This window comes from Camelus dromedarius, chromosome 3 (genome assembly GCF_036321535.1).
Source record: "Camelus dromedarius isolate mCamDro1 chromosome 3, mCamDro1.pat, whole genome shotgun sequence".
NCBI classification, from domain to species: Eukaryota; Metazoa; Chordata; class Mammalia; order Artiodactyla; family Camelidae; genus Camelus; species Camelus dromedarius.
Window position 1 is genome coordinate 88,153,836 of NC_087438.1, and position 22,669 is coordinate 88,176,504.

At 36.4% G+C, this 22,669-nt stretch overlaps 1 protein-coding gene across 3 annotated transcripts in view; it reads left to right on the forward strand.

The window, feature by feature from the left end:
• Nucleotides 1-22,669, forward strand: part of MEGF10 (multiple EGF like domains 10) — a 156,852-nt gene that overhangs the window by 45,294 nt on the left and 88,889 nt on the right. For all 3 annotated transcript variants that reach the window (XM_010980977.3, XM_031448935.2, XM_031448936.2), the window contains exons 3-4: nucleotides 1,702-1,803; nucleotides 3,102-3,202. In XM_010980977.3, coding sequence (XP_010979279.2) covers nucleotides 1,702-1,803; nucleotides 3,102-3,202 — 203 coding nt within the window. The remainder of the gene's footprint in view (nucleotides 1-1,701; nucleotides 1,804-3,101; nucleotides 3,203-22,669) is intronic.

Here is a 22,669-nt window from a genome sequence, read left to right on the forward strand (position 1 = left end):
GTAGGGTGTCATCTGTAGGAGTGGAAGGAAGTAGTCCTCTAAAATGCATGTTAGAAATCCAGAATGCCAGGTCAGGAACATCTCTGACCCCCTGCTTTTAAGATGTCATCATCAAAACCTAGGAAAGTGAGCTTATCTGTTGAAGGTCAGGCAGTTTCTCAGGATCAGATCAGGATTCTAAACCTGCCTTCTTGTAATCCAGGGATCTTTTCAGTAGGACCTATTGCCCCTGCTTATAATTTCTGAGGATCCCTCAATTTACCTAGAAATCAAGTTGCAATGTCACAGAGAATAAAATATACAAGTGTGAATAGTGTAATTAGTTTATGGATGTCTCATAATGACTAAGGGAGGCCACCTGGAGAAAGAACTCCCGCTGTTTGTGAGGCCAGTTCTGCTCTCTATCTAACCTGAATTCTTCATGCTGAAATTTTAACCTCATTTCCTTCCATACCGTATATAGTTGATAGTTCGTATTAATGAACTTGGGTTATTGATCTGCAGCAAGTGAGTACATGAGTGTGACCCTTTTTTTTTTGGTAGTTAGTGTGAATTCAAGATTTTAGTGGGAATCTTTAAGAGACTGTTAAAGAAAACAGAATAAATTGTTCTGAAAAGGGAATTCTCCAGATTTTCCTGTAGGCTAGAAATCTAAGCTCTTGTGCATATAATAGACTGCTTTGGAATGAAAAAGTATGGGATTTGAACATCAAATGGTCTGTATAGTTCATGGATGTCCCCCCCCCCCCCATTCTTAGGCCCATAGAATTGCATGCTTTTACTCTAACAAGAAGCTGTTAGTGAAAATATATTGGAAAACAGACTGTTTAATTAGCAGCAGGTTGTTGGTAAGATTATCTCAGGCTAATTGTCTCAGCCATGTGTTTAGAATCAGGTTTAAAGACTTTCTAGCTTTTATGGAGAGGTTGTATATATTCTTTCATTGCCTGAGAAGTAGGGCAGGCACACAAAAGGAAATTATTCCAAGTTCCAACCAGAAAAGTATACTCTTTCTGATTTTCTGCAATCTGTAGCAAAATGTACTCGAGTTGTCTCTTTGCTGATTTACCCTTATTATTTACAGAAGGCCTAGATTGAAAACTTTTTGTTAAAGGTCTTAGTTGTCCTTGGACCCCTGGGGGCTGGGGAATGGAATTAAATACAGAAAAATATGTGGTGATATGCTTTTAAATTTAGGAGTATCAGAGTTTATGGTGATTCATCAATGAGAATTTTTTTGAAGCTTATTGCAAGAACTCCTGTCTTAAATATATTAATATTAGATTAGAAATTTGGGGTTAACAGATACACGTGACTATACATAAAATAGATAAACAACAAGGACCCACTGTGTAGCACAGGGAACTATATTCAGTTTCTTGTAATGAGCTATAATAGAAAAGGATCTGAAATTATATGTGTGTGTATGTATGTATAACTGAATCGCTTTGCTGTACACCTGAAACTAACATTGTAAAATGACTATACTTCAATAAAAATAAGAATTACAAATATATTATTAATATCGGGCCATTTGGGGTTCTAGTTCAAATAGAAACCTGTAAACATAGACATTTTCTGTTAAGTCAGTGTGGAGTTGCAAGTGGAAATAATTTAGCCTACGATTGTTTTTTTGTACATAGCAAATCATTAATGTAAGAAAGAGTAATACCGATTCCTTCTCTTTCTTCTTCTTTTCAGCTATTCAGTGACCGTACAAGAATCGTACCCACATCCCTTTGATCAAATTTACTACACTAGCTGCACTGACATTCTGAACTGGTTTAAATGCACGCGGCACAGGTAATGGAAGCTCAACTATATTGATGAGTTTGGCTAACTGGGAAGGACTCTGATACAATCAGGGATATTAAACACTTAAGAAGGTGCATCCGTTCATCTAGTGAATGGTTACTGAGTGCTTGCTATTGGCATAGCAGTATATTCCAAATCACAGGAGACAGAGAAAAGCAAAAATGTTGTCTGTGCACTTAAAAGAGCTTGCACAGAAAAGGTCTCCTGATTACCCACATTTGCTTAGCAAGAATTCACCCCCCTTGTTGGGCATAACTAGGGGGAGACACCAGATAATAAGAAACTCATATCCTACCCTCTGTTTCTATTTGAACATCTAACTCAGTTCAGACTAACTTAAATTTGACCTCACCTTAAGCTAAAATAAGCCACAGTTTTTTTTCTATAAATGTGAAAACAGGAACAACATATTAAATAACAGTGTTATTAGGGAAGAAAACTGTGGTACCTTGAATTCATTAGTGAAATACTTAGAGTTATATGGGTCCTGGGTGGAGCGTGACACCTTCTGATTTCTGCTACAATAAATGATGTTTGTGTTCAGCGTCATTTCTTCAGGAAAGCTTTCTTTGACCACTTTGTCTAAACCAACTTTCCCATCCTGTCACAATCTATTCCCTGATTACTCAATCACAGCATTTAATCATTACCAGCTACTATTTGATGCATTTGTTTGCTTAATGTGTATATTAAATTCTGCAGATCTGTCTTCCCCAGTGAGAGGAAGAGTTTTATGTTTTTTCACTCACTGTGAGCTCTTTCCTCAGTGCCTAAGAATATAAGAAGTGCTTAATAAATGGGTGTTATAGAAATGAATCAGTAAATGAATGAAGCTTTAGTTAAATGTATAGGTCTTTGTCTGTTAGCTTTCTGTTTTATAGTGAGGTAAGACTACACTGACAGATTTTTAAAAGAATTCTGTGAATTCTTCCTCTAAAGCGTGTGTAGATAAATGATGGATTATTAGGTAAGTATCATGTATGAAATTAATACCTTCCAAGATATCTCAAGATAAGTGAAGTAGGGAGGTCATGAAACTTCTGATCCTTTGAAATAAAGTGTAGGTTGGCTTAAATGGGCAGTCAGTATATTCTTAGCAAATTGGGGAGTTAGCATAATATGGGTCAAAACATATCCCATGTTTCTTCTTAAATATTTTGGAGTACTTTACTTCTTATACCTTTATTATACTTAAGAGTTCTTTTTTGTATTAAGAGATAGATTCTTGGTTTTGAAGCAAATTGCAGGTTAAAAGAAGTAACAGTGTGGTTTTCCCCTTTATATAGAATCAGTTATCGGACGGCCTATCGACACGGAGAAAAAACTATGTATAGGCGCAAATCCCAGTGTTGTCCTGGATTTTATGAAAGCAGGGAAATGTGTGTCCGTAAGTAAGATTTACACCTCTTGAAGGTTCATTTATTTTTTGCTATGTTGGTTTGTGTCTGTTAACGGCAGCCGAGATGGAGGCCTGGGAAGATGGGGCACCTTGGATCATTTCCTTTTACTCACTGCTGCTTTCTTGGCCTCTGTAAGGAAGGACGCATTCACTGTGTCCCTCTGTCCTATCAAAAATATCCAAATGAATGTCACTTGAAGAGAAAACAGATATTAGAGAAAGATAATTCAAGGCCGAATGCTGCAGTATGGTTACAGCTCTTCAGTACACGTCTGTTTGGAAACCGGTCAGGGAGTCATTAGACTTAGGACACAGAAGAGTACAGAGATATAACCTTCCTGCAACAGCTCCCCAGAGTCCGGAGTCAACTTCCGAGAGGCCAGCTTGTTCTTTCCTGACACAGAATGATAGGCTTCTTAAAAGTAGAGGAGCTTTCACAGTGAGAAATGACTATACGTCTGGGTCACAGAGTAGACATTTTTCCATTGTCATTTCTCTCTTCTGTCCTCTCCCCGTCTTGCCGATTCATCCTAAGGTACCTTGAGATAAGTTTGATGTTTTATGATGCCCTTTAGGAAATCCTAGAATATCATGTGAGGTGTGTTTTGCAGTTGGGGTTTCTTGCTATGGTGTATAGGACACTTAGAACAGAGATCACTCACGATGATTTTATTGAAATATTTTGGCTCAACACAAAGCTAGAGGAGCACCTATGCTTTCTGAGCCGAGATGCTGGTGTTGAGTAGCATCGAGAGAGACAAAGTTCTACTCTAACTTGGAGGCAGTAGGAATGATTGGACGCATTTGGGCTTAAGACTCCACGGAGCTAAGTGATAGCACTGGCTCTGCCACACTCAACCGGGTGGCCTTGGATAATCCATTTTTAGCTCTTTGAGGCTAATTTGCTTGAGTAGAGAGAGGGCTTGGGCCAGTGTATGTCATCTTCCAACCCCTGGATTCTAGTCTCTATATAGTCAGGGGTGATTCCTCAAATTTGATTCAAAACCGAAGCTATATATCATAATAAATGTGCATCGAAAAAGCATTAGAAAATGTACCTGGACAGAAAGAAGAAAATACAAATACATTGCAAATGTCTCTCCTGGTCAGTACATGTACTTCTGTAATGTATTGCAAATGTCAGTATGTTATTGCATTATAGGTTTTTATTTAACTGATCTCAACTGTTGAGTAGTTATGTGATTTCCAAGTTTTACTTACTATGGACTGCTTTAGAAGACATCATTGTGGTTAAGTTTTTGTTTGTATATGTAATTAGTAGGTAAGGATAACTTCCTAGAAGTAGAATTGCTGGGTCAGAGGTATATACATATACATAGAATGTTTGGTGTGTTTCCGGTTTATACCCCCATCAGCAGTATAGAATGTCTTTTTGCTTATACTCTGTGCTAATTTTCCCTTTGCTATTTTTCTTAATTTGCATGTATTTGATTAATAATGATGCTGAATAAGAAAAATTACATGTTTACAATCAAACTTCTTAGAGAAAAATCACAAACTTATCTCTATGACCCTGGCTGATGGGAAATTTTCAAAGGAAAGCCCTGAATACACATGGCGTGGAGAGTGGGGAGGCCTGGCTGGTGAGGCTGGCCACTGCCTGGAGGCTTCCAAGTGACATTATCTTGGTGTCCTTGCTAGGGTTCAGACTTACGAACACAATTGTCAGCACACTGAGAAAACAGTTTTATCTCCCAGGATTCATTTCTGTTAACCCAGGTCATAGGAATCATGTTTAAAGCCAGGATGCTAATTCATTGTTATAGAGAACCTGGAGAGGTGCTTACACAGTCTTCTGGCCATACCTCCTCTTGTTGAAGGTCTGGCATGTGGGAAGCTGCATTTTACTGGCAGCTGATGTAGGGGAGCATGTATCTGAGCAAGGTTATTTAGAGAATTTCAGTGCTTCATGATTCCAGCCTTCCATAGCAGACTGACTCAGAAAGCAGTGCAATCCCACTGCACCGTCATACCTGGTAAAAATTATTACCGTCATAGGATGGCAGAGATAACTTTTCCTTGATCCCACACTAGACAGATTGCAAAGTATCCTCCTGACTGCTTGGATGGACATCTCTAGCATTTGCCTCTGAAATTCTTTTCTAAGCCTTCTTGGCTGACCAACTGCCCTGGAGACTGAAACATTTTTCCTTTAGATATGTTAATGTATTTAATCAGCTTAGTGTCAGTCTCAGAGGCCTGGGAGCTATTTGGTGTCTTTAGGGTATTTTGCATCTCTCCCCTCTGATGTCTTGATTTCATAGTTAAACCCCAGAGGATGGTAGAGCTTCCCTTACTCCCCTGTTCTTGGGGACGCCTCCAGTAAATCTTCCCTACTCTCAACAGCTGGCTCTAGTGAGGCACCCTTGTGGATACAGAAGGAAGAGAGGACACATGATTCTTGGTTCTGCTTTCAGAATTTTTTTTTTTTTTTTTTTGACTAGGTTTTGCTGCCAGGCATATAGCACAGCCACTATTTTTAACCTTTTCTAGGAAATTATCAAAAGGAATTGAAACATAGGAATTGATTATAATTTTAGTTTAATTTTTGGTAGTCAGTTTACCTAGAAGGCAAAAAAGGATGTTTTCACGTAACTACCTATATTAGAAAACCAGTTTCTTTTAGGTAGCTGGAGAAGCTCTTCTGGAGAGCATGTCTCATCCTTCCATTCCTCCCCACCCTTGCTTTGTCCTGCCGAGATTACACATTTCTGCTAAACTCTCAGGCTGTGCAGAGCTGCTAGTCCACAGAGGATACTCTGAATAACAAGGCTCTTTGTTCAGAAGATAGACATGTGCTATTAGGTGAGAAGAGTCAAAATGGAGTGTAGGGAATCGCGTGGTTAAAACCCTTTCCTAAGAGTCGGATTGGAAAAAGAATGGATTGGAAAATTTTCCATAAAGAAAACATTACTACACATGAAGATGTCTGTGATTCCTCCATGAGGTTTTAACCTGTTCAGAAAATTAATTAAACTTCTAAGTTTATTCATTTTCTGAGTTATTGTTATTGCCTAATCATGTGTTTCATTACCTTTTTAAAAAATGGAATGTCATTTATTTCTTTTCTTGACTTAAAAAAATTGAAATATAGTCGACATGCAGTATTATTAGTTTAAGATTACTACGTAGTGATTTGACATTTGCATACGATGGGAAATGATCTCCACGATAAGTCTAGTATAATCTGTTTCACCTATTTCACCCCCACCCCAAAACCACTTATTTGTTCTCAATATCTATGATTCTGTTTTCATTCTGTTTTGTTGTTTTTAGATTCCACATATAGGTGAGATCATACAGTATTTGTCTTTCTTTGACTTATTTCACTTAGCATATTACCCTCTAGATCCATTCATGTTGTTGCAAATGGCAAGATTTCATTATTTTTTATGGCTGAATACTATCCACTATCTATATCTATATAGATATAGATAGATAGATACCACATCTTCTTTATCCATTTATCCATTAATGATACTAAGTTGTTTCTATCTGTTGGCTATTGTAAATAGTGCTGCAGTGAACATGGAGGTGCAGATTTTTTTGTGTGTATTAGTGTTTTATTTCCTTCAGATAAATACACAGAAGTAGAATTGCTAGATTGCATATTGTAGTTCTATTTTGAATTTTTTGAGGAATACCCATACTATTCTCCATAGTGGCTGCACCAGCTTACATTCTTACCAACATTACAAGAGTGTTCTCTTTTCTCTTTCTGTAAGATATGGTTCAGTTTCCTTTTTTTGCATGTGACTGTCCAGCTTTCCCAACATCATTTATTGAAGACTGTTCTTTCTCTCATATATTCTTGGCTCCTTTTCCATTAATTAATTAACTATATATGCATGGGTTTGTTTCTGGACTCTCTATTATGTTCCATTGATCTACATGTTGTTTTTATGCCACTACCATACTGTCTTGATTACTAGAGCTTTGTAATAAAGTTTGAAATCAGGAATTGTAATACCTCTAGCTTTGTTCTTCTCTCTCAAGATTGCTTTAGTTATTTGGGGTCTTTTGTGGTTCCACACAAATTTTAGGATTCTTTTTCTACTTCTGTGAAAAGTGCCACTGGAAATTTGATAGTGATTGAATTGAATCTGTAGGTGGCTTTGGGTAGTATGGACATTTTAGCAATATTAATTCTTCCAACCATGAGCATGGAATATCTTTCCATTTATTTGTATCTTCTTCAGTTTGTTTCCTTAGTGTCTTAAAGTTTTTAGTGTACAAGTCTTTCACCTCTTTGATTAAATTTATTCTGATTTTTAATTCTTTTTGATGCAATTATAAATGGGATTTTTTTCTTAATTTCTTTTTCTGATGGTTTTTTAACTTAGTGCTAATAATTAATTTTTGACTTACTAAAGTTGGAAATCCAAAACCTTGTTGCTTCTCAACATAAAAAACAAACTTATGGTTACTAAAGGGGGAAAGTTGGGGGAGGGATAAGTTAGGAGTGTGATATTTACAGATACAAACTACTATACATAAAATAGATAAGCAACAAGGATTAACTATATTACACAGGGAACTATATTCTTTATCTTGTAATGCCTGTAATGGAGAATAATCTGAAAAAAATATGTAATTGAATAACTTTGCTATATACCTGAAACTAACACAAGATTTTAAATCATCTATACTTCAATAAAACAACAACAACAACAACAAAACCCCTAGTTGTTTAAGCTACATTTATCTTACAGATATTTCATTTATCAGTCTAACAAACTTTAACAAATACATCAAAGGGCCTTTGATTGATGTTCTACATATTTAAACTCCATCAGGTTTTTAAAATAGAATTTGTATATTTAATAAATTTGATTTCTGTTTCAAATGATTCAGCTTTTAGGCTGACAAGCCATCTTGTGCTTAAATAATTTTTGTAAATTTGGTAAGTTCAATTTATTAATAAGGTGGAATCTTAAATTATTTTAAATGTTCTAATATTGCATTTGTAAGATTTCAACATTAAAATAACATTTCTAATCAATTATTTTACTACACATTAAAAAAAGAAATTAAAAGACTGACCTCTTATTGCAATAGACTATGTTCTTTTAAATATTACAATTATCCTCTTAAAACTAAAATTATGAATACTATAGATTTTGATTCTCTTACACATTTCTATATAAAATTCAAAATATTCGCAAGGCTGATAGTCAATTACCCCCCTAAGCAAATAATTATATCATCTCATGTTTTTTGGTTTATTTTAAAGTAATATTTTGATAGTCTCTTTTCAGTTTGCTAAAATTATTTATTTAGTTGCTTATAATAAGAAATACATAACGTTAAATTTGCCATCTTAATCATTTTTAAGTGTACAGTTCAGTGGTGTTGAGTTTATTCACACTGTCGTGCGACAGACCTCTAGAAATTTTTCATTTTTCAAAAGTGAAACTGTATTCCTGTTAAAACCTAATTCACCCTCTTCCCTATCTCCAGCTCTTGGAGACCACATTTTTACTTCTACTTTCTATATCTAGGATTTTGACAATGTTTGATGCTTCATGTGAGTGGAATCATCTGGTCTTTGTCCTTCTATGATGGACTTGTTTCACTTAGTTGAATATCCTCGAGCTTCATCCATATTGTAGCCTGTGACAGGATTTCCTTTTCTTGTTTTAAGGCTATGTAATATTCCTTTGTATTGTTTTCTGATGTTTTTAAAATACCGGAGAACATGTTCCTTAATTAACTGCCTTGATCAAACATACTGAGTCCATTGTCTGTTCTAGATGTTACATCCTATATTCCATAGTTTTAAGACACATGATTTACTAGTCCTAGTTTTCAAGTTAGATTACAGCCCTCAAACCAGGTGGGTTGGATCCAATCCAATTGATTGGATTTGTGTATATTTAACTGTTAAGATATAGAAGTGTATTTCTTTGGCCAACTTTAACTACCCTGGTAATTGCTACAATTATGTATTCTTTTCATATAATTCTTATGTTTTATGACCACGCATCTCTTGTAAATATTGGTATCTGGTTGCATTTTGCAAATGTCATGGCTCTGTTTGAATATGAAATCATAATCTCTAAGATCATCATGTTCATCCTTTTCTGTCTTGCCTTGGTGCTGGTCCCATGTACAGCCTGAAGTTATAAGAGTGGATCAACAGTCTCCAGACACTTTCCACCTTCCATCTTCTCAACACCCTCATCCCAAGATTTCATATAGTTCTCTAATTTAAAATTTTGATCTTATTCCTAAAATGAAAAGATGTATAACCCAACTTGGCTTAAATGTAGTATGTTCCAAGATTATCTGTTAACATCTATTGCCTCCTCACTCTTTTGCCTGCCTCACTTACATTTTCTTCCTGCCTTCTTGTCTTCCTGCCTACCTGCCTGCCTACGTATCTACCTACCTGTTCTAATGTCGGACACTTAAATGATGCTCACTACAGCCACTAAAATATTTTGTATCTCTTTGCACACAAGAATAGTTCATAAGACAAATTTAGTGGGATTAAGTTTGGCTATGAGATGAAAATTGTTTCTTTCTCACGTGAGTCCAGAGGTGGGTAAACCAGTAGGGAACCCAGGTAATTTCCACCTTTCTGCTCCACTCTCTCTAGGGTACAGCCTTCATCTTCATGTACCATTATTGATCTCCCCACATCAATCTGGTCCCATATTTCTAAATTTGGTTTCATGGGACTCAGAAATGCTCACAGGACAAGCACAGCAGAGTAGAAAGTTGGCAACTATCCCTCTAAGGGAAGGAATGGCTAATCCTGAAATGAGGTTGGCCATACACTGTCCTTGTAATGTCCTTGAATTGATGGCAGAGAAAACAGGTCATTGAAAGCAGGGCCACTTGCAGCAGAATCGGGAATGGACAAAGGGCACAGCATGGTGTCCCTTCTCCAGTGCAACTCCCATCCTTTTGCCCAGATACCCAGTCTTTTCCTCCTGGTTGGTGCTGCAGAGGAAACTGTTCTGATCAGTGTTTCCTTTGTGGTGGACTTGACTCTGTTACCCTATTTTTTGTTAGATGGCGGAGGTCAAATGCTAACTTCAAATTAAAGCTGTAAAGAGAACATCACAGGCAGTGTGGCTTGCAAGGAAGACAGAGGAAGAGGTTTGGGTACCGGGTCACTACTCTGTGGCCTTGTTGGCCAGCTCTGATGGTAGAGGATCAGTTCCCATGGATGTGCCCTGGCTGCCTTTGGCACTCATTAAGAGAACTTTGGAACCGTAAATAAGAAGCCTTCACTCCCACACACTGAACTATATATGATTTCCTGTTCTTTGCAGAAAGGAGAGTGACAATTGATTATCATAGTGCTGAATGAATATTCACAGCTGATTTTTAACTTGGCCGACTTTATGAAAAACTGAGCTGGATGGAGGTAAATAAGGAGTTAGAACTGTGATTGGTGTTTATATAAAAAATTATTCCCGCAGATGAACTTTACTCTCATTTGAATGTCATGGTTTAGTAAGCAATGGGTTTTAAACCCAAATTTTAGGTTAAGGGCTTAAAGACATTGGTAGCTCACTTACCCAAGGACTATTTCTCTTCCAGGAGACAGGCCACACAGGTGGCACTTTAGGGGGCCCATTTAGGCTGTTTACTATATAACTCTTACATTTCTCTCTACTTCTTCCTTTTATATTGGAATATTATGTTATATAGGCCAGAATTAGAGAAAAGCTTCCCTTTTGGGAGAGAGGGTAACATTTCTTAGAAGCAGCTACCTGGAACATTGTGTTTAGAAGGATTCTTAGGCCATGTCTGTGCTGAGAGAGAGAACAGAGTGACTCATTAATGATTTCTGTCATGGTCATTGGGTGGCCTGAGCGCCCCACATTTGCTATATCTGTATGAGACTCTCTCTGGCATCCTGTGACATTTTGGACCTCTTGAGTCATGGAGCTATCAGTTGAGGTTCCTAAATCTTGCACCTGGTCATAGGCTCCTGTTACACCTAGCTTGTCCATTTAACTGGTAAGTTCTATATACTGTTCCTGCTGTTCTCTCCAGGAAGAATGAATTTCCTCTTTGTGAGCTGGAATATTTAGCAAGTTAAGTCAGGATTATATTGTGAGTAGTTTTGTTTAGGGAATGGAAAAAGGTTTTCAGTGGCCACATTTCGCCTTGGTGCCAGCTATCGGATGATTGCAGGTTGGGGAACTGGCCACATGGGCAAGGCTGTTGGGAAGAGCTGCTCTGCAGGTATTTGATTCCCCCACCTGGAGATGCTGGAAGGACATGTTTTTAATTCTTTATCTAGGCTTAGGTCATTTTGGTCTTTTGCTGCTGAAGTTTTGGGCTCAGATTTTTCAGAATGAGAAGAGCTGGGGTGCAGGGCAAGAAGCCTTGTTTGGGGCTATGAAAATTCAGCCTTTGGTAGATGGCTATTGTGGGGTGAGCTGGGCTTCTCTGGGTGATTTAGGGGAGCCTGCTGAGAATTTGGGGGAGGAGGAGCACCTCCCTGAAGTTGTCATTTGGACTTGTTTAACTCTCACACTCACAGGCTTGTTTAATAATAAAGTTGTGATCCTGTCAAGTATTCCCAAGCAACCTGAGTGTGTAGTCTCTTTGAAGCAGATCCTTTTGAGTGCAGATGAAAGTGAGACAATCCCGTTAGGCTAGCCAGAGAGACCTTGAGCTGACAGCAGTCAGATGGTACGTTCCTAAGTACACCTACCCGTGATGCCCTTTCTGCCACTGGCAGTGGATTTTTTCATGTTTCCATAGGGACCCTGTATTCTGTTTCCATGGAGCCCGACTTGGTTCAGAGGAACTTACTAGTAAATACTGGGAAAGACTCTTTGTCCACATACTACACCAGCAGAAATTCCAATTTTCCCACACATCTATCGGAATCTAATTTACTCTAGTTTTGGTCTTTGGTCTCTGCTAGTAGTGAAGATTGGAAATCTGGTTAAACAATGCAGGGAACTTTTCTGCTTTATTGATTGGCAATGCTTGTTCACTACTTAGGATTTTTTTAAATAGGAGCCATGAATTTAATAATAATAGTCATAAAACCACTATGAATTCAAGATACTCTCCATCTGAACAGATGGAAATCCTATCTGTTGCCTGTTTTTTGCTTAAGAAACCCTGACTGTTGAGTCCCATGGAGACAGGGCCGAAGGGAAACCATGGTAATGCTTGACCTTCTCTCGAAAATGAGTTCCTGCAATTTCAGCCTTTGCAGGACAGGTAGAATTTTTACAGTCCTAATAATTTACGCAGTCTCCTTGCAGGGATAGATAATAGCTAATATAAATGCTCAGAACTGAGAAGCAATTTTGTACTGCACTGTGGTTCAAATCTTTTTTAGAGAAAAGTAATTTAAAAATAATGGGAAAAGCACCTTTTGATCTAACTGACCAACCACAAAACATTGACATGACCGGGTGATGACAGAACTTGCATTTTTAGTCTAGGATAGCTACTGTCAGCACAGTCTGGTGGTAAACCTGCACCTCCCTCCAGCCACACACACAGATGCTGAAGGGAGAGGGAGAGTGACGTACTGATGATACAGGCAGTCCTATGTGGACACTGTTGTTTCCTTGAGCTGCAGGAATATCCCAAGTTCCAGATGTGGTTTTTTTTTTCTCGATGAATAATTCTTAAAAAGATTTAAAGGAAATCAACTAGAGTTCCAAGAGAACCAGCAGATAGAGAAGCAGTCTTCTTAGATCACAGAGGGGAGCATGATCTGAAGGTGAGCCAGCTGGGCACATTGGAGGAGCAGAGGATGTATGGCAAGTCTAAAGATATGGCACCCAAACTGGGGTTTAAGCTTTAAAACCAACTGAGTTAATTTATTGAACTTAGTAATTGAGGGACAGAAAAGGAAATGTGCCACCTCAGATGAAATCCATCTGTTAATCAAGGGATGAGAATGGGTTTCCAGAAACTTGGATCCTGGACATTATGTGTAGCTGCATGCCCCTGGTGTAAGCTACTGAATACGCTTCTTGCATAATTCATTGTTGCATTGCCCAGTACAATTGGGAAATGCCTTGTGCTAGATCCCCTTTCTCAAAAATTTACAATAATCTGTTGAAAACTTTGGGAATACTAAGGCATGTCTCAAATTTATTTGCCCATGAAATTCCCTCCTCCTCCACCTCTCTCTCTCTCTTTTTTTTTCCCCCAAGAACATAATGGGACTAATAGTCCGCAGAGTCTACTTACTTGGAAAACAACGCTGTAAGTCATTTGGTTTGCTTTTGTATAACCTTAGACTGGTAATTATAAACATTTAGGTTTATCTGAGACCTTTTAGATCTTTAATTTCTTGTTTTTACCAGCCTTATTGAGACATTATTGACATAGCGTTATGTAAGTTTAAGGTATACAGCTTGGTGATTTGATAGACTTAACATATTGCAAAACGATGACATAACAGATGAGTTAATACCTCCATCATGTCACATAATTATCATTTCTTTTTTGTGGTGAGAATATTTAAGATTTATTCTCTTAGCAAATTTCAAGTATATAATACAGTATTGCTAACTGTAGTTACCCTGCTGTACATTACATCCTAAGAACTTGTTCATCTTACAACTGAAAGTTTATGCCCTTGGACAAAAATCCCCCCATGTCTCTCCCCCCACCCCTGACACCCAACCCTGGCAACCACCATTTTACTCTCTGTTTCTATTAGTTCAGCTTTTTTAGATTCCACATGTAAGTGGTATCATACAATATTTGTCTTTCACTGTCTGACTTACCTCTCTTAGGATAATGCCCTCAGGGCCATCCATGTTGTCACAAGTGGCAGGATTTTCTTCTTTTCCTATGGCTGAATACTATTTTGGGGTGTGTGTGTGTGTGTGTGTGTGTGTGTGTGTGTGTGTGTGTGTATGTATGTATGTATGTATCACATTTTCTTCATCTACTCATCTGCCAAAGGACATTTGAGTTGTTCCCATATCTTGGCTATTATGAATACTGCTGCAATGAACATGGAGTATAGATAGCTCTTTGAGATCCTGATTTTATTTCCTTTGGATATTTACTCAGAAGTAGGATTGCTGAATCATACGGTGATTCAATTTTTAGCCTTTTAATGAGCCTCCATACTCTTTTACATAGTGGCTATATTAATTTTCATTCCCACTAACAGTACACAAAAATTCCATTTTCTCTATGTCCTTACCAACATTTCTTATCTCCTGTTTTTTGATGATAGCCATTCTAACAGATATAAATTGATATCTCATTGTGGTTTTGATTTGCATTTTCCTGATGATTAGTGATGATAAGCACCTTTTCATGTGACTATTGGTATATGTTCCTTTCATACAGTGTTGAATTCAGTTTACTAGTATTTTGTTGAGGATTTTTGCAACTCTGTTCATCAGAGATACCAGCCTGTAATTTTCTTTCTTTCTTTTTTTCTTTTCTTTTTTTTTTTTTTTCTTTTTAAGTGTCTTTGTCTGGTTTTGGCATCAGGGTAAGGATGGACTCATAGAATGAGTTTGGGAGTTTTGGCTTAGTTTGAGAAGGATGAGTATTAACTGTTCTTTATATGTTTGGTAGTATTTTCGTGTGAAGCTGTCCAGTCCTGGACTTTTGTTTGTTGGGAGTTTTTGATTACTGATTCAAATTCACTACTAGTAATTAGTCTGCTCAGATCATCTACTTCTTGATTCAGTCTTGGAAGACTGTGTTTCTAGGAATGTTTCTATTTCTTCTAGGTTGTCCAGTTAGTTGGCATATAATTATTTGTAGTATTCTCTTAAGATTGTGGTATCAGCTGTAACTTCTTTTTCATTTTTTATTTTATTTATTTGGGTCCTCTCTTTTTCTTAATGATGTTGGCTAAAGGCTTATCAAATTTTATCTTTTCAAAAAATGAGCTCTTGGATTCATTGATTTTTTTTCTGTTTTTTTTGGTCTATTTTATTTATTTCTGCTCTGATCTTTATTATTTTCTTTCTTCTGCTAATTTTGGGCTTTACTTGTTCTTCATTTTCTAATTCTGCTAGATGGAAAATTAGGTTATTTATTTGAGATTATTCTTGTTTCTTGAGTTAGGCCTGTATCACTATAAACTTCCCTCTTAGAACTGATGTTGCTGTGTCCCATAGATTTTGGAAAGTTGTGTTTTAATTTCATTAGTCTCAAGGTATTTTCTGATTTCCTCTTTGATTTCTTCAATAATCCACTGGTTTTTTAGTAGCATGTTGTATGGTCTCTATGTATGTTTTTCCCATTTTCCTTCTTACAATTGATTTCTAGTTTCACATCACTGTGATTGGAAAAGATGATTGATATAATTTCTATTCTCTTAAATTTGTAGATACTTATTTTGTGGCCTAATGTGTGATCTATTCTGGTGCCCTTGAAAGAATGTATACTCTGCACTTTTTGGATGGAATGTCCTGTACATATCTATTAATAAAGTCCAACTGGGGAGGACTCCTGTTTTCTTCTTGATTTTCTGTCTGGATGACCTTTCCATTGATGTAATTGGGGTGTTCAAGTCCCCTATTATTGTTGTATTATTGTCAATTTCTCCTTTTATGTCTATTAATATTTGCTCTATATATTTAAGTGTTCCTCTATCAGATGCATATGTTTAAAAATGTTATATCCTCTTCTTGTATTGATCCCTTTATCATTATATACTGTTCTTTTTTGTCTTTTATTAGAGACTTTGTTTTAAAGTCTACTTTGTCTGATGTGAGTATTGCTATCTCAGCTTTCATTTTGTTTCTATTTGCATGGAATATCACCTCTTCAACCTCCTCACTTTGTCTTTGTATGCCTTTAGCTCTGAAGTGAGTCTCTTGTAGGCAGCATATAGATGGGTCTTGTTTTGTTTATCCAGTCAACCACTCCTCTTCCCTATGTTTGATGTCATATTCTACATCTTCATGTCTATCCCTTAACTGTTTTTTGTAGTTATAATTGATTTTATAATTTTTTTACCAGTGGAATTTTTCCCTTCCTATAATTTCTTATTTCTTGTTGTAGCCTTTTCTTTTTCACTCAAAAAAGATGTTTAATTCTTCTTCTAAGGTTAGTTTTGTATTGATGAACTCTTAATTTTTGTTAGTCTGAGAAGCTCTTTATCTGTCCTTCAATTCTAAATGATAATCTTGCTGCATAGAGTATCCTAGGTAATAGGCTTTTTCATTTCAGCACTCCCTTCTGGCCCACAAGGTTTCTACAAAGGAAATCAGCTGATGGCCTTATGGGGGTTCCCTTGTATGTAACTCCTTGTATTTCTCTTACTGCCTTTAAAATTCTCTCTTTAACTTTTGTCATTTTAATTATGATATGCCTTGATGTGGCTGTTTTGGGGTTCATCTTGTTTGGGACCCTCTGTGACTCCTATACCTAGTTATCTGTTACCTTCTTCAGGTTTGGGAAGTTTTTAGTTATAATTCTTTCAAATATATTTTCTACCTCTTTCTCTCCTTCTCCTTCTGGAGAAACTTCTAATATGAATGTTAGCATGCTTAATATTGTTCTAGAGGTCCCATAAACTATCCTCATTTTAAAAATGTATTAAATTGTCTAATCGAAAGGCACAGAGTAGCTTGATGGAAAAAAAAAAAAGACCCAACTATATGCTGCCTATAAGAGACTCACCTCAGCTTTAAGAACACACATGGGCTGAAACTGAAGGATACAAAAAGCTATTTTATGCTAGTAGAAACTAAAAAGGAGCAGGGGTACCTATGTTTCTATTAGACAAAATAGACTTTAAAAACTGTAACAAGACAAAGAAGATCATTATATTATATAAAGGGGGTCAATTCATCAAGAGAATGTAAGAATTGTAAATCCATAGGAGCACCTAAATATATTAAGCAAATACTAACAGATCTGAAGGGAGAAACAGCAATACAATTATAGCAGAGGACTTCAGTACCATATAATACATGTATTTTTCTGTCTGACTTACCTCACTTAGCATAATGTTTTCAAAGTCTGTCAATATTATCATATGTGGGTGGATATCTTCTTTTCTCATGCCAAAATAATACTTCACTGCATATGAACACATATTAAAATTAAAGTATAGTTGATTTACAATATTGTGTTAGTTGCAGGTGTGCAGCAAAGTGATTCAAATACACACACACTCACATATATATATAACTGTTTTTCAGACTATTTTTCATTACAGCTTATTATAAAATATTGAATATAGTTCCCTGTGCTATATAGTAAATCCTTGTTTATCTGTTTTATATGTAGTAGTGTGTATCTGTTAATCCCTTAATCCCATACTTCTAATTTATCCTTCCTCTCCTCTTTCTCCTTTGGTAACCGTAAGTTTGTTTTTTGTGTCTGTGAGTCTATTTATGTTTTGCAAATAAGTTTATTTGTGTTTTTTAGATTCTAAATTTAAGTATTATCATATAATATTTGTTGTTATGTCAGACTTAATTCACTCATGATAATCTCTAGTTCCATCTGTGTTGCTGCAGATTATAATATTTCATTATTTTTATGGCTGAGTAATATTCCTTTGTGTATATATACCACATCTTCTTTATTCATTCATCTCTTGATGGACACTTAGGTTGCTTCTGTGTCTTGGCTATTGTAAATAGTGCTACTATGAACTTTGGGGTACATGTATCTTTTTCAAATTAGAGTTTTTGTCTTTTCCCAATTATATGCCCAGGAGTGGGATTTCTGGATCATGTGGTAACTCTACTTTTAATTTTTGAAGGAACCTCCATACTGCTATCCATAAGTGGGTGCACCAATTTACATTCGCACCAATTTACATTCCCACCAACTATGTGGGAGGGTTCCCTTTCTCCACACCCTCTGCAACATTTATTATTTGTAGGCTTTTTGATGATGGTCATTCTGACTGATGTGAGATGATACTTCATTGTAGTTTTGATTTGCATTTCTCTAATAATTAGAAATACTGAGCATATTTTTATTGTACATATCTTTGTATCCATTCATCCATTGGTGGGCATTTGGCTTGTTTTCTTATCTTGACTATTGTAAATAATGCTTTGATAAACATGGGCGTGCATATATCCTTGTCGAAATCCTGTTTGTATCAGTATTCTAAATTTCACTATATACTTAACCTTTATCAGTATGCTGTATTGTTTCATATTTTTATGTTAATAATTAACAGCCCTTTATTTCAGCTTGAAGAATTTCTTTTAGCATCTCCTATAGGCAGTTAGAGTGGTGATGAACTCCTTCAGCTTTTGTTTGTCTGGAAGAGTTTTTACTTCTCCTTTATTTTGAAGGACAACTTTGCTGGATAGAGTATTCTTGCCTGGCAGTTTTTGTCATTTGTAATGTTGAATACATCATTCCATTATCTTCTGGCTTGTAAGGTTTGTGATGAGAAATATGCTCTTAGTTTTATGGAGGCTCCCTTGTAAATAACGAACTTCTTTTCTCTTGTTGCTTTTAAGATTCTCTATTTGTCTTCAATTTTTACAATATGTCTTGGAGAATATCTCTTTAAGTTAAATTTGTTTGGTGACTTATGAGCTTCATGTACTTAAATATCCAAATCTCTCCCACATTTGGGGATTTCTTAACCATTATTTGTTTAAATAAGTTCTCTGCCTCCTTCCCTCTCTTTTCCTTCAGGGATTTCAATGATTTGCTGTTGGCTTCCTTCATGGTACCCCATAGATGATACAGGCTTTCTTCATTCTTTTTTATTTTTTTTCTTTGTTCTCCTTTGACTGGATAATATTAAAATATCTGTCTTCCTCTTCACAGATACTTTTTTCTGCTTCATCCAGTCTTTTGATGCTCTCTACTGCATTTTTCATTTCATTCATTATATTCTTCAGATCCAGAATTAAAAGAAAAAAGATTTCTGTCTCTTTTTTAAACTTCTCATTTTGTTTGTGTGTTATTTTCCTGATCTTGTTGAATTGTCTTTCTTTGTTTTCTCATAGCTTATTGAACATCCTTTTAAAAAGCTATTTTGAATTCTTTATTGGGAAAATTGCAGATCTCCATATCTTTGATGTTGTTTACTAGAAGATTATTGTGTTCCTTTGATGGTGTTATCTTTCCTTGAAGTTTAATGTTTCTTCAAGTCTTTTGTTTCTGCCTTCACATTTATAGTAGTGGTCACATTCTCTAGTCTTTTCTTTTTTAATTGAAGTATGGGCAGTTTACAATGTTGTGTTAATTTCTGGTGCACAGTATAATGTTTCAGTCATACATATACATATACATATATATTCATTTTCAGATTCTTGTTCGTTGTATGTTACTATGAGATATTGAATATAGTTCCCTGTTATATACAGAAGAAACCTGTTGATCTGTATTATATATAATAGTTAGTATCTGCAAATCTCAAATTCCCAGTTTAACCCTTCCTACCTTCTTCCTCCTCTGGTAACCATAAGTTTGTTTTCTATGTCTGTGAGTCTGTTTCTGTTTTGTAAATAAGTTCATTTGTGTCTTTTTAACTGTGTCTTTTTTTTAGAGTCCACATGCAAATGATATTGTATGGTATTTTTCTTTCTCTTTCTGGCTTACTTCACTTAGAACAACTATCTCCAAGTCCATCTATGTTGCTGCAAATGGCATTATTTTATTCTTTTTTATGGCTGAATAGTATTCAGTTGTATAAATATACCACAGCTTCTCTACCCAGTCATCTGTCGATGGACATTTAGGTTGCTTCCATGTCTTGGCTCTTATATAGGGCTGCTATAAACATTGGGGTGCATGTATCTTTTTGAATTAGAATTCCCTCCAGATATATGTCCAGGACTGGATTGCTGGATTATAGGGTAAGTCTATTTTTAGTTTTTTGAAGAATCTCTATGCAGTTTTCCATAATGGCTGCACCAAACTACATTCCCACCAATGGTCTAGAAGGGTTTCCTTTTATTCACACCTCCAGAATTTATCGTTTGTGGACTTTTTAATGGTAGCCATTCTGACTGGTGTGAGGTGATACCTCATTGTAGTTTTGATTTACATTTCTCTAATAATTAATGTTATTGAGTATTTTTTCATGTGCCTATTGGCTATTTGTATGTCTTCTTTGCATAACTGCTTGTTTAAGTCTGCTGTCCATTTTTGGATTGAGGTTGTTTGTTTTTTTGTTATTAAGTTGTATGAGCTGTTTATACATTCCAGAAATTAAGCTCTTGTCAGTCGCATCATTTGCAACTATTTTCTCCCATTCCATAGCTTATCTTTTTGTTTTGCTTATGGTTTCCTTTGGTGTGCAAAAGCTTATAATTTTAATTAGGTCCCATTTGTTTATTTTTGCTTTTATTTTTATTGCCTGGGTAGACTGCCCTAGGAGAACATTGCTAAGATGTATGTCAAAAAATGTTTTGCCTATGTTTTCTTCTAGGAGGTTAATAGTGTCTTGTCTTATTTTTAAGTCTTTAAGTCATTTTGAGTTTATTTTTGTGTATGGTGTGAACCTTCTCCAGTCTTAACTGACTTTGGGAGATAAAATAGCTTCGGTCATCCTTGCTAGGGATTCTGATCCCATAGCTCCCGCAAAGGCACTTTTATCCATGGGCGAATGTTGAATTGTTGTTGTGGGCAGATACCAAAAGATGTCTTTTTCAGGTATGTTGGCTGTGTCACTCCTGTGTAATTTCTTCTAAGAACAGTGATAATGTCTGTTTTAACAGCTCAAGAAAGGGAAATTTTTAGTTGAGTCATGACAGACTATAGCAGACACTTCCTTCCCTTCACCACTGCATAGAAGATGTACCTGCTTACTGTCTTCATCAATTGGGACAGGACTGGCTGGGCCTGTCTTCCAAGTTTTGAACTATTATTAGCAGAGATACTTCATGGCAAACAGTTGTTTATCAAAAGTGAAGTTGTCAATGAATATGAAACAGATCTTGACATTGAATTCAACATAGCTGTATAAATGATAGATTTGCAGTTAATACAGGATAGATACTAAAGTTAAGAAAAAGGAGGCTTAAGTTTACAATGTAATCTGTCAAAGAACTTAAAAGCTCTTTATTCTGAACATTTTAGTACCTTCACTGACCTTTTCATAAAGCAAGCCAATAATCTTTGCCAAAAGTGGCAAACTAGCAGGCTGAATGATTTGATATGTAATCTTGTTTCATTTGGTCCACATAGTATTTTACATTTAAAAAACTTTTAACTTAAAACTTATGACTTCATCTTCCATGGAGGAATCAGGAGATTGATAACACTGGCTTGATGGTCTTATGTAACAGTAGACAGGAGACACTGAAGGGGAACCTGTCCTTTTATTTACTTATTTTTAATTAAGGTATAATTGACATATAACTATGTTAGTTTCAGGCATACAACATAGTGATTCAATATTTGTATGTATTGCAAAATGATCACCACAGTAAGTCTAGTTAATGCTTAACACTGTACATAGTTACAAAGTATTTTTTTCTTGTGATAAGGACTTGTATGATCTCTTAGCAACTTGCAAATATGCAATAAAGTATTATTAACTATAGTTGCTATGCTGTACAATACATTCCCATGACTTTTTAATTTTATAGCTGGAAACATGTACCTTTTGAACCCCTAGAGCTGCCCCTTTTTCAGTGAGCACATGATGTCTGAGTTTTCCAGACCTTACCCATCCTGCTTACTCTTCATTGATCCCACCTGGCTCCTGCGGGCATTCCAGTTGTGTTCCCTAGTTTTTATGAGGTATTCTAGTAGCAAAGATCCTACTGCCAGCTTTCTGTTAGACCCTTGGTCCTCCCCTTTTTGAAGAAATTCTGCCACCTAATTGATACATTTAGCTTAAGGCTTCCGTACTAAAATGCAAATGTCCCTCTTGACAATGGAAATAACCTTCGCTATTATTGTTAGTCATTGATTGTTGGGTATGAGGACTCTGTTTATTCTCAAGTTAGTGTAGACAGGGAAGGAGAGCAGAAAGAACATGAGAGCACCAGAGTCCAAAAGGAGATGTCCAGGGACCACCACCAAGGAGTGAGGCAGGGAGGGGACACTGAAAGGGAAAAGTGATAACCTTAAATGTGATCGCTTCTGCCCTCTTCAGTTTCCCTAGGGCTGGCCTGTATTATCCACGGGTGATTCAGATGTATTGGATAGTCGGAAGCAAAGTCTCTGGGAACAAGTGTCAGCAAGATGAAATAGGGCAGACAGGGAAATGCCATGTGGTGCAGAACATGCTGTGGCAAAGAATATTTGTGAAAGAATTCTGTGGCTTCATGGAGAGTGGAGCCAGAGGAATGCCTTTCTAAAAACAGAAGAGCCTGGCATGGCACTTCCCACAGAGTCGCTGTGCTTTCCTTGTAGATAAACAGGACAGGACCAGGAGGGAAATAATTCATCCCCAGTAAAGGTGCTTTCCTTCAGATTTCTTCTCTAAACCGTCTGCTGGTGATTTTGAAATCCTTCTCAAATTGAATCAGCCTGCAATTGTATCATCAGACCAGTTGTAGGCTGAGTTGTTAGGAA